The sequence below is a fragment of the Pinus tabuliformis genome, chromosome 9, assembly GCF_031772625.1.
Source record: "Pinus tabuliformis cultivar Carrire ecotype Pingquan chromosome 9, CPIR1, whole genome shotgun sequence".
Lineage (NCBI taxonomy): Eukaryota > Viridiplantae > Streptophyta > Pinopsida > Pinales > Pinaceae > Pinus > Pinus tabuliformis.
The window spans coordinates 1,975,910,560-1,975,922,600 of record NC_142307.1 but is presented as its reverse complement, the minus strand read 5'-3'; the positions used below and the strand labels follow the sequence as shown (position 1 = coordinate 1,975,922,600).

Below are 12,041 nucleotides of genomic sequence, written 5' to 3'. Positions count from 1 at the left end.
ATCTGAAAAAGATCGCGAAATTTGCACAGGATGCATTAATTGGAGTGTCTATGGCCCTCTTTGTTGGGTGCAAGTGTGCAAAGGGGTTCAAAGCCAAAGACAATGAAAGAGACAAAAAAAGTCCAAAATGAATGAAACAAAAGAGGAAACCACCAACTGAACTAGAGAGAAACAGAGAACGTGCCACTACATAGAACAAAAAACAGGCCTAGCCCAAAAAGTAGATTCTTATCCAAGTTAGAAGGCAGAGCGTGCAAAGACCTTACTATGCTTTCTTAACAAATACTTCAACATAAACCATTAAGAAAACCTCACCTTTGTTATGCGTGAATATCTCTTTAGGTTTAAAGACTCTCTCGTCGCCATGATTGAAGAAATGAGGGGTTTACAATGAGAGGGGGTTGTATTATTTCCTCCCTCATGTGCTTTAATGCAGTATGCCACTTGTCCTTCTTCACTGTCGAGTGCATGCCAATTCTAATGTTTCGCTGGAAGGTTGGAAACAATTGGTGGGAGAGATACAAAAGTAGGAATCCTCCCATTTAGACTCAACATTCCACAATTTAGAAAAACTCTTTTGTTTTCCATTGAGTTTCCCAGGGTATTGAAGATCCGAAGCACTTGGAAGAACCCTATAGAACCCTCAGTTCTTAGGATCATCCCAGAGAGACTCGTGTTATGAGAAAATTATGGTAGGATTTGACATTTGGAAATTTGTAAATGTATTTCTTATCTTAATTTCTGGATATATCAAGGATGGAGAGGGTTTAAAAATAAATCCAAGTAAAATTTTTATTTTGTTGCTTAAAAAGTTTGAGAAAAAGAGTTCAAGACCTATATAGATCTATACTACTCTGTTGTATGCATGTTATAGTAATTAATGATTTTTTTCCTAAATCATCATTATATAATTTTAACATATATATATTTTCCAAAAAAACTCGCAGGCTCTTTACCCTTCTTTATAATATTTAGATGGAGAGTGGCTCAACTCGTAGCCATAACGATGATTAATTGATGATAAAAATATGTGAAGTCGGCGGATTGCGAAAACCTCTCAACTTTATATTTATTATTCATATATAATGAAATGATATTTTTAAGTCCAAGACACAAATAGTGTAAGTAATTAAAGTTGAGTCTGGAATCATTAACCACCTCAAACTCAAAATCAAAAGCTCGCTCGCGCTCAACTCTGTGTTGCTTCCGGCAAACGACGCGACCTCGTTTACCTCTCCTTGGGCCGTAATCTGCGTCTCAATCGGTTCGGCCTCCGAATCGTTGTACGGTGCTATACAGTGGTTTTTTGGCACTGTGGGTCAATCCCCTAAGTTTGGGGCAATCCTGCTCTAAGTTGTTTGTATAGCCCTGAGGTTACCAGTAAGTTGTCGGGCTTTTCGTTGGTTTTCTGTTGTTTATCTCCATGGCGACTTTTGGCAACCCCGAAAATGCTCTCAAGAGGGCCGAAGGTAACTGTTGTTATTTATGTAGATATAGATTTAGTTGTGCATGTAGGTTGTTTGGACATAAGTAGAATTAGTGGTATCATTTTTTTTTTCAGATTTGAGTTGGAATATTGTACCAAGGTAACTATAAAAAAATATGTAAGCAGAGAAGAAATTTGTGTGAAACTTAACTTTTGAGTAACTAACTTTGTTGATGTTATTGTATGCAGAATTGGAGAATGTTGGGCGGAAAGAGGCGGCATTAGAAGCTCTTCATGACTTGATAACGTCAAAACGACATAGATATTCATGGCAAAAACCTCTTGAAACAATAATGTTCAAATATGTGGAACTTTGCTTGGAACTGAGGCGTGGCAGGTTTGCAAAGGATGGGCTTATTCAGTATCGTAATGTATGCAAGCAAGTTAATGTGAGTTCATTGCAGGAGGTTATAAAGTATTTCCTGCATCTGTCTACTGAGAAGGCTGGTGGAGCAGTAGAGGCTTCTGGCCGGATGGACTTGGATCATGTGGAGGACTTAGAGGCAGAGAAGAGGCCAGAGGACTTGATGCTCAGTTGTGTGAGTGTCAGTGGAGAGAAAGAGCAGGAGCTTGTTACACCCTGGCTTAAGTTTCTGTGGGAAACGTATAGGACTGTGCTCGAAGTACTTCGCAACAATTCGAAGGTGGAAGCGTTATACGCTGTAAGTCTACTTGTAGTTTCCTTTTCTTTTACCAATTTGGATGCATTGTCAAGCTGGATTGACCGTTGCCTATCTGGTTTTAGAAGCTTAAGTACTGGTTTTTTCTGGTTATGGCAAATGTGGCAGAATTTTGTTCTATAATATCATTAATTAATTACAACAGAGACTTGTCTGTCCTCCTAATTAAGATGACCTGTTACCGGGTATAGCAGCTGCTGCGCCGGTATATGTATATTGGATTAGTTTTAATGCGTAATACAAATTTTACAAAGATATTTTTGGATTTGGGTGGCTGACTACAATATTCGTAATTGGATGGATGGATGGATGCACAGATGACTGCACAGCGAGCCTTCCGTTTCTGTTTGCAATATAAGCGGACAACAGAGTTCCGCCGGCTTTGTGAAATAATTCGTAATCACCTGGTCAATTTGACTAAGTACAGGGATCAAAAAGACATGCCTGATCTCAATCTACCTGAGACTTTGCAGCTTTACCTTGATACAAGGTTTGAGCAACTGAAGGTTGCAACCGAGCTTGAGCTCTGGCAGGTTGGTGAACTTTTAACTAGTTTTAAACTTGTCATTTTCATGCTTTGCCTTGTAGTGTTAGATTAATGACAGACAAGACATGACATGACATGGTTGGATGGATGTGCAGGAAGCTTTTCGGTCGATAGAAGATATTCATGGTGTTATGTGCATGGTTAAGAAGACTCCCAAGCCCCAAATGATGGCGATTTACTATTCAAAGCTAACAAAGATATTTTGGATATCAGAAAGTCATTTGTATCATGGTTATGCATGGTACAAGCTGTTTATCCTTCAAAAAAGATACAATAAAAACTTGACCCACAAGGATTTGCAGCTGATGGCATCATCTGTCTTGTTGGCCGCCATTTCTGTTATGCCCTACGATCACAAGCATGGAGGTCACCATTCTGAACTGAAAAATGACGAGGAGAGGAGTTTAAGAATGGCCAGGCTTTTGGGATTTAGTTTGGATCCTAAAACGGACAACAAAGAAACGGTAGGATCCTAGTTTAGTTTAAATTAGATGGTGTCCAAAGATTTCTAGTTGTAGCTGCTGAGATGCTTGCTTATTTATGTATGTACCTACAGTTCTTCCATTTTCTCTACTGATATATAAAATCTCTTTCTTTTTGTTTGTTTTTTCAGTTGTCACGCTCGGCCCTTATTTCTGAATTGGTGAGCATAACAAGTTCAAAAGTTATTATTGAAATTATTGAAATTGAAATTGAAATGCCTCTTTTAAAAGATTTCTCTCTTCTCTCTGCTGCAGCATGCAGTACATTTCTTTTTCGTCTTGAGTACATGCTACACGATTTTTTTGTGGGTAACCGGTCTCTTTATTGTGTGTCAGGTTTCCAAAGGTGTCATGACATATGTTCCGCAAACTGTCAAAGATTTGTATCATCTACTGGAAATTGATTTCCACCCTTTGGATCTCGCTGACAAAGTTCAGCCTTTGCTAGGCAAGCTCTCTGAACTTAGTGACAAATTGTCTTCAGCTTCGCCTGTCCCAGAAGTGCAGCTGGAGCAATACATTCCTGCTTTAGAAAGGCTAACTACTTTGAGAGTGTTACAACAGGTGATTGTTCAATTTAGTACCTACTTTCATTGTTTCAATATGAACTGTTTACTGCTTTTTACTGTGATTTGTATTTGTGAACACTAAATTTACAACTTTTGGCATTGATGGGAGTAATTCTTCCTCTTCCTCTTAATTCATGCTTTTGTATTACGGTGGCAATTCGATCTGTTTCTCTCTGTGTTAAAGTGTCTACAGTTCTGATTTGTCTACTAAAATGTAAATGTAAATGTAGAGAGAGAGAGAGAGTTTTCTAATCTAGAAGAAGCGATTTTAAATTAGGTTAACCCTTGATTAATGTTGCAGGTATCACAAGTGTATCAAACCATGAAAATCACAGCCCTTTCGAGGATGATACCATTTTCTGATTTTGCTGACGTGGAGAAGCTGAGTGTGGATGCTGCCAAGTGCAATTTCTTACAGTTGAAAATTGACCATTTAAAAGGCATTGTCCAATTTGGCAGTCAGGTGAAGTAGTATTTGGTATTTTTGAAAATTTTCATTATTTAGAACACAAAAGGCTAATTAATGCGTCTATGTTCATGCATAATTCGAGATTTATTGCTCTTAGTAATTCTAGGATATAGTTGTAATTTAGTTGGTGGATTTAATATTGGTGCAGGACCTTGAGTCGTGGGACAAGATTCGGAATCATTTAACTATTCTTGCGAAGCGCTTAAACAAGGGTAGGAGCCTTATACATGAAGGTATTGAGAAAGTCGCCAAAGCTCCTCAACATGATGACTTGCCTGTATTGCTTCAAGATATAGAGAAAGAGCATAGCAGGCTACTTGCACGCAAAGTATTGATTGAGAGGCGCAAGGAGGAGCATGAGCGGCAGATGCGTGAAATGGTATGTTCCAGATTTGCAGCAGCTAATTTTTTTTAGCTGTTTGAGTGTGTGTTGATTGTTGGACTAGTGTGTGTGTATCGGGATGGATAAATAACTTACTTTGCTTTTTTCACTGTTATGGTATGGTATTGTGAAGGAACGAGAAGAAGAGTCCAAGAAATTGAAGCAACAAAGAATAATTGAAGAAGCGGAAGAGAAGAGACGTGCGTTTGAGTATCAAAAGAGAAAGGAGGAGAGAATTAGGAGGGAGATTGAAGAGAAGGAATCGGAAGAAGCCAATTCTTTAATGCTTCAACAAGCTGAGAGAAGGAAAGGGAAGAAGCCCAAAAATCCTGCTGCTATTGCAATTGCTATTGAAGGGGTATGTATGCATGCAGTATTAATTATGTATTATGGAGTATTTGCGTACTTATATGGTTCTCTTAATTATGCCATGCCTTAATGTAAATGTTAGTGGCAGAGAAGAGGAGGAATTCTATGCATCGCATGAAATGTTAGTTTTCTCTATGGCAGAGGAAAGATACACTTACGTCATTATTCTTTCTTCTCATTATTCTCCCACAGGAAAAGGTCACAAAACAGATGGTCATGGAACAGGCTATGCAAGAGCTACTTAATAAAAGGCAGGAAATGGAGCGCAAATTCCACAAACTAGAAAAAGCTAGGGATTACTTGGAGAGGGCCAAAAGAGAAGAAGAAGCCCCTCTGATTGAAGCGGCCTATCAAAAACACTTGGTAGATGATGAAATTTTCTTCCAACATCGACAACAGGTGAGCAATGCATGATCTTGACTTTCCCAGTCCAACATTAATATTACCAAGTTTGAGAATATTGGATTATTTAAAACTGAATTGCTTCTGCAATTTTTAGACTTTTAATCTGCACGGGTTCGGTGGGGCTCTTTTTAATATAATACAAGTTTGTGCAATGACAGCAAGGAATTGAAGAGAGAAGACAACAACACGTTGCAGATGTTGCGCAGAAGAATAGGCTTATACGAATGTTGAGCGACGAGGTAGTGTTTTGCATTTTTTAAATTTCCTACCCATCATGGCAGGAAGTGAGCTATTTTATGCTTTTTCCAGTGCGACGCACGGACGGACGGACTTATTTGGGTTTGTTTTGTTTTGATAACGCAGAATGTCTTTCACAATCAAGTAGTCAGCCGTCGTGAGGGAGAGTTTGAGAGACTGAAGAGAGAAAGAGAAGAGAGGGTTTCAGAGGTCCGAGCAATTAGGAAGCAGGAAAGAGAGATGCGCAGAAAAATGGAACATTACCGAAGGCAGGAGGCGGCGAGGTTGATCAAATTGAAGGAAGAGGAAGTAGGCCGCAAGCGTGAGGGTAAGATTGGGATTCAAGCTGCCATATGCTATTTCTATATAGTTAGATTGTGCTTAACTTGTAAGTGTGTTATGGTTTTTTATTTGTTTCCGTCTATGATCAACTACTGTTCATATATATGTGTGTGTTACAGAGGAGGAAAGTAAACGCAAACAGGATGCAGAACGGAAAGCCAAGCTGGATGAGATTGCTGAAAAACAGAAGCAGCGAGAAAGAGAACTGGAGGAGAAGGAGAGGCTACGAAGAGAAGATTTGATCAAGGAGGAACAAATAGGTTCAAAGGCCGCCTCACAGCCAACGGCAAACAAATTTGTTCCCCGAGCTCTGCGCAAGGCGGTTGAATCAGCTGGCAGTACTGAAGCAGATAATGAGAGGTGGCGCCGTGGAGATAATCGCCAAAGCCACGTTCATGCAGGCAGAGATGGCCACCCCATTCCTACACTACGTGAAGCAGATGCGCCCGCTCAAGCTAGGGATAAGTATGCCCCTCCATCCCGTAAATATGAGCCACCTACAAAACGGACACAGACACAGACACAGGGTAAATATGAACGTCCTCCAGTGGTTTCTGGAAGGCTTGAGCCACCACCAGGAGGACGGGATGCCCAGCAGGGACAGGGACAGGGTCCCCCACTTGGGCGTTATGGTCAACGACCAAAGTATGGTGCATTTGGATCTGGTAATACTAGGGACGAACGTGATCGTGATAGTGATCGTTGGGGAGCTAGTCGTGGTAATACTAGGGATGAACGTGATCGTGATGACCACCGTGGTAATACTAGGGACGAACGTGATCGAGATCGTTGGGGCGCTGGTCCTGACCATCGTGAAGGGCAACGTGATGGGGACCGATCGGCTATCGCTGCTGATAATTGGAGGCGTCCTTCAAAACTAAACCAACCTGACAGTCACAAGTGAAATATGCTGCTACCACAGCCCCTTAACCCACTCACAAGTGACATATGCTGCCCCCTCATCATGAATATAGATATGGATTTAGTTTCATAAACAGATGTGTGTGATATCTATTGAATCTGAATTTGATCGCCATTAAATGTATTGAAGTAACATAGTAAGTTTCTAACTTTATGTGTTTTAAGTTGGTGAATATAATGTTCTATTAATGTTTGTGTGGAGTCAACCAAGAATTTTACTGGTTGCACAACCATGTCATGATTAATTTATTTTTTCAAATTGTAAATTATGTTTAACTGTTAAAAGTCATATAAATGAATTTAAAAGTTTACCATTATGGATCATTTTAAGTGACATAAACAGATGTGTGTGATATCTATTGAATATGAATTTGATCGCCATTAAATGTATTGAAGGAACATAGTAAGTCTCTAACTTTATGTGTTTTAAGTTGGTGAATATAATGTTCCATTAATGTTTGTGTGGAGTCAACAAAGAATTTTATTGGTTGCATGTCATGATTAATTCATTTTTCCAAATTGTAAATTATGCTTAATCGTTAGAAGTCATATAAATGAATTTAAAAGTTCACATCATAGATCATTTTAAAAATAATTCTAAAATTAGGCTCAGAGTGTATGTCACATCCAGCTTCTCAACCCAATTAGAGGGATAGCACAAGATTTGAACCCAAGACTTCCGATCGGTAAGACTTCATTTCTACAACCATTTCCAATTGAGCAACCCCAAGCAAACAATATATTTATATATTTAAAAATTAATAATTTTATTAATAAAAATTGCAGATCTAATTTATTAGAGTGAAAAATTTTGTGATCCATGTAAATAAATGTCTTTCCGATTAATCACATCATTAAGATTTGGTCAACATTTCGAACCAACTAACTTTTAGATCTAATTTACTAAAATTGTTTCACTCCATAAATTAAAAAGAACTTTTTATAATTAAATAAAGAGGATATTTAATTTTTTAAATTCTTTTGAATGGAAATATGTGTTCCTTTGTGTGTCTTAGTTAAATCTTATGGTACTTGAGCGTGCGCGCACACACACATATGAGAAATTATAATGCTCATATTTTTTCTCACACAAATGAGAAATTATAATGCTCATATTTTTTCTCAGCCAAATACCATATAGTGAGAAAAATTTATAGGTAATTTTCCCTCATTATAACGATGGTACTCAAAGTAACCCACATTCCCCAAAGACTTTGGTCTTTGAGGCTTTGCCTATATAAATTTGAAACTTTGTTTACACAAGGCTTACAAAAATATACTTATTAAATGGTCAACATGTCATTTGCATCAATTGGGCATAGATGGAGAGGATAATAACCTTTCCTTGAAACCACCTAAAATAAACCGAGTTGACATTATATTGCCATAATTTCTAAATTCATTGTAATTATATTGAAATAACATTAACATATAATAACATTAATACTAATAGTTATGGTGATATAACATGTTAATGAGAAGAATACTATTTTTTTTTGTGATCAAATAACTTGGACATAAAATTACCAAGATGATTTTAATTTTGATTGATTAAAATATCATTAATATTTTGTATATTAATGATGCGAAATACCAAAATACTATATCTTCTGAATTTACAATTTAAAAATATTAGACACATACATGGCGGAGGCGGAATATGAATGTTAAACATTGAGTTGCATATATTATTTTCATGATATACATTTATGGTACATTGGAGTGACCGTTGGATTTCATATTCCAAGGTCTCTTGGACTTTGGTGGTTGTTCACATTCCACACCAACCCATAGAGTATTAGGTGTCCAACATCCCCCCCCTTAATTTGAAGGGTTATGTATGAGTCCAAGAAGAGAGCTATAATACAAAATGTGCAAAAACATGCATGTCAGCACTAGGCTGAATGTGCTCTCTGAAATGTTGGTATAAAGGGGTCGTTTAAGGATGAACACCAACACTGGAATGCTTAGTGCAGCTCCTGGAACTCTTCCAAATCTGGCATGAAGCTAAGGTCTTCTACTAGAGGAAGTGCTCCTCATGTTTTGAAGAGGGAAGGGAGGCCTCACACCACATAAAAAGGAAGAACCTCAACCTGAAAAGGGAGGTCTCAACCTGTGATGGTTTAAGGATGACCAACAACTTTGGAATGCTTAATGCAATTCCTGGAACTCTTCTAAAACTGGAAAAATCTGAAGTCTTCTGCTAGAGGAAGTGTCCCTAATGCTTTTGAAGAGATGTCTTAACCCTGCATAGATGGTTTAAGGATGATTGTTAAACACACATGGGCAGCAAGAGAAATATGAAAGATAAAACATGAGAGTACAATTTTTATTAACATATGATATACATTTATAGTACATAGTTTGACCATTGGGTTTCACATCCCAAGGTCTCTTGGACTCCTCTTTTCCATTCGGCTTCCACACTAACCCATTGAGGATTTGGTGTCCAACATTCCCCCCCTTAATCCGAAGGGTTATGTATGAGTCCAAGAAGAGAGCTATAATACAAAATGTGCAAAAATGCATGGCAGCACTAGGCTGAATGTGCTCTCTGAAATGTTGGTATAAAGGGCAGTGGTTTAAGGATGACCACCAACACTGGAACGCTTAGTGCAGTTCCCGGAACTCCTCTAAAACTGGCAAGAAGCTGAAGTCTTCTGCTAGATCAAGTGCTCCTATTGTTTTGAAGAGGGAAACCTTCAACCAATAAAGGGAGGTCTCACCCCGCATAAAAGGGAGCACTTCAACCTGAAAAGGGAAGGCTCGACCTGTGATGGTTTAAGGATGACCAACAACTCTGGAGTCTTCTGCTAGAGGAAGTGTTCTCAATTTTGTTCCTGGAATTCTTCCAAAACTGGCAAGAAGCTGAAGTCTTCTGCTAAAGGAAGTGTCCCAGATTTCCAACTGAAGGCATGCTCAAGGGCATCTTTGTCTCTGGCTACAACTCTGAAACTGGTGTGGCAGGGTGTGGCTCAGGCTCGCTTGATGTGACTTTGAAGCTTGTAGATGACCATCATTTCCCCCCCTGTCATATACAAGGTGAGATGATGGACAAAACTCAACTGCAAGACTGTTCAATACTCTCGAAGAAATTCTGACATGTGTTTGGAATATCTTCTTGGCTGTTGATGCCCATTGCCAAGAAGCGATCCATCCAAGATGAATCTTTGTTGTTGCAGGGTGTTTGTTGTTGAAGCATCTGTTTGAAGAATGACTTGTTTTATGACAGTGCTTACATGGATGAAGATCAAAACAATGATCTTTCAAATGGTCAACTCGGTCACAATGTCGGCATTTCATGATCTGTTGTTGTTGTTGTTGCTGTGGAAGAGGAGCAGAATCTGGAACAGCTGGAGGTGAACTGTCATGAGGACCAGTTCCGTGTTTGTTGTGGACAAGCTGTTCCCAAGGTCTGATGATGGGCTTGGGAAGTGCAGATTGAGTTTCTGCATCTGCATGTACAACTGCTACTTTATTTGAATGAACTGTAACATTATTGACTTGTTGCTGATGGGTGGTTGTCTCAATGTTCTGAACAAAAACAGGTTCAGAATGATGTCTATTTTGATGTAGCTCTTCTTGCTGTAGCTGTGATTCAAGCTGCAAAAAATCAATTTTCTCTTGTGCATTTTGTAGACAGACCTGAATGTCTGTGAGAGAAACTTTGCTGACTTTTAATATATCATGATTAGTAGACAATATGAGAGTTTTGAGGAACTCTAATACTTCACTGATTCTAGCCATTTTTTTTCTTCAATGTCAGATTTACACCTTAAAAACTAATCACAACTACTACTCAGTGCAGAAAAGTAATACCCACTCACAGTACACAGTAATATCCTTTATAAATGTGCAGCAAATGAATCAAGGAATCAATGCATATATATGTAGACAGAGACTATAATGAGTTTTAATACCACAACTTGGGTAGCAACAACTGCAAACTTGCTTGGATCCTTCAAATACTCCTTCACTTTCAAATCAGAAATGATGGCTATCAAAACTTCAACAATTATAACACAATTCTCTGATCTTGCCACTTTCCACTTTCTGGCAATGAAGATAAGCAATGAGAGTAAATTCCAGCAAGGACTTTCAGACCCAGAATGCTGCTCAAACACTTGCTCAGGTCATAGGCATTGAAATGAGTCTCTAGCACGTTGAACCAACAGTGATAGACCTCCTTATATGTCCAAATACTTAGCAAACTGTACAGTGCTGGTCCTCTGGCTTATATTAGTCAACAGTACAGTACCAATTTCAATGTAGCAAATGACTTGCTACTTTAATGTACTTCTCAAATTATTCAAACTACTCACACTGTGAAAAAGAGAGTCAATCTTTGACTTTCTTTGCAAATGAAATTTGTCGACAGTCTTAGTAGAGCCTGGTTTGTGTCATCAAGATACTAAATATAATCAATTGCAAGGAAGCTAGATCGAACCCTGCAAACTGATTTCTCATAGCTGAACTAAAGCTTCAAGAGAATCAAGTATCTTCACCCAGTGTTAGAATCGGGAAAATTCTGAAACGATCAACAATGTATCTTTAACGCAGTGATTTGTCAAGCCCCTTTTTGGAAGGTCAAAACTCAATAATTCTTCAAATTTAACATTTGTTTGCAAAGTAATGGCATCATTGGTTTCAAATCCTCAACTAGCAATGGCCCCTGGATTTGTCCCCTTTGCAAATGCAACACAAGGAATACAATTTAGATGCAGATCACCTATGGATATAATGAGTATTTCAGCCTCCAATTTGACTCCTTAATAAATTTGGCATAGGCCTTCCATTTGGAACTGGTGGGATGATTGTTGGGTTGGATTCTGTACGCCAAGTGGAAGCGAGGTATCCAGCTTTGTTATTCAAATAGCAACTTACAGCGTATGTTGAAAAAATATATGGGATTATCCGTGACAATCTTAAGAAGGAAATATCTGTGTTGCTTGGCCTATGTATCCAAGTCCCAAGAACACCAAGAGCAAGCGCAGTTAAGATATCTCGATCCCAAGAAAATGCAAACACACAGCAAGCATCCAACAATCATTGGTAAAGCATTATCAAGAGCCTAACCAATCTTCTCCAAACTATGTGTGGAAATTATGTCCCATCTATTCTTGTTCGTAAGGTATTTACCTAGACATTTACA

The 12,041-nt window shown here is 38.5% G+C and overlaps 1 protein-coding gene across 1 annotated transcript; it reads left to right on the top strand.

Moving 5' to 3' along the window:
• The first annotated feature begins 1,423 nt into the window (after positions 1-1,423).
• On the top strand, positions 1,424-6,872 carry LOC149156927 (eukaryotic translation initiation factor 3 subunit A-like). The gene is made up of 13 exons (XM_089444914.1): positions 1,424-1,469; positions 1,676-2,148; positions 2,484-2,699; positions 2,809-3,177; positions 3,327-3,356; positions 3,532-3,759; positions 4,066-4,227; positions 4,382-4,612; positions 4,749-4,973; positions 5,177-5,383; positions 5,548-5,628; positions 5,753-5,954; positions 6,088-6,872. Exons 1-13 carry the CDS (start codon positions 1,424-1,426, stop codon positions 6,870-6,872), a joined length of 3,255 nt encoding a protein of 1,084 aa, XP_089301040.1.
• Positions 6,873-12,041: the final 5,169 nt, after the last annotated feature.

Coding starts and splice junctions, on each gene's coding strand:
- LOC149156927 (XM_089444914.1), top strand. CDS start 1,424: ATGGCGACTTTTGGCAACCCCGAAAATGCTCTCAAGAGGGCCGAAG. Junction 4,228..4,381: donor TTGTCCAATTTGGCAGTCAG/GTGAAGTAGTAT, acceptor ATATTGGTGCAG/GACCTTGAGTCGTGGGACAA. Junction 4,613..4,748: donor AGCGGCAGATGCGTGAAATG/GTATGTTCCAGA, acceptor GGTATTGTGAAG/GAACGAGAAGAAGAGTCCAA.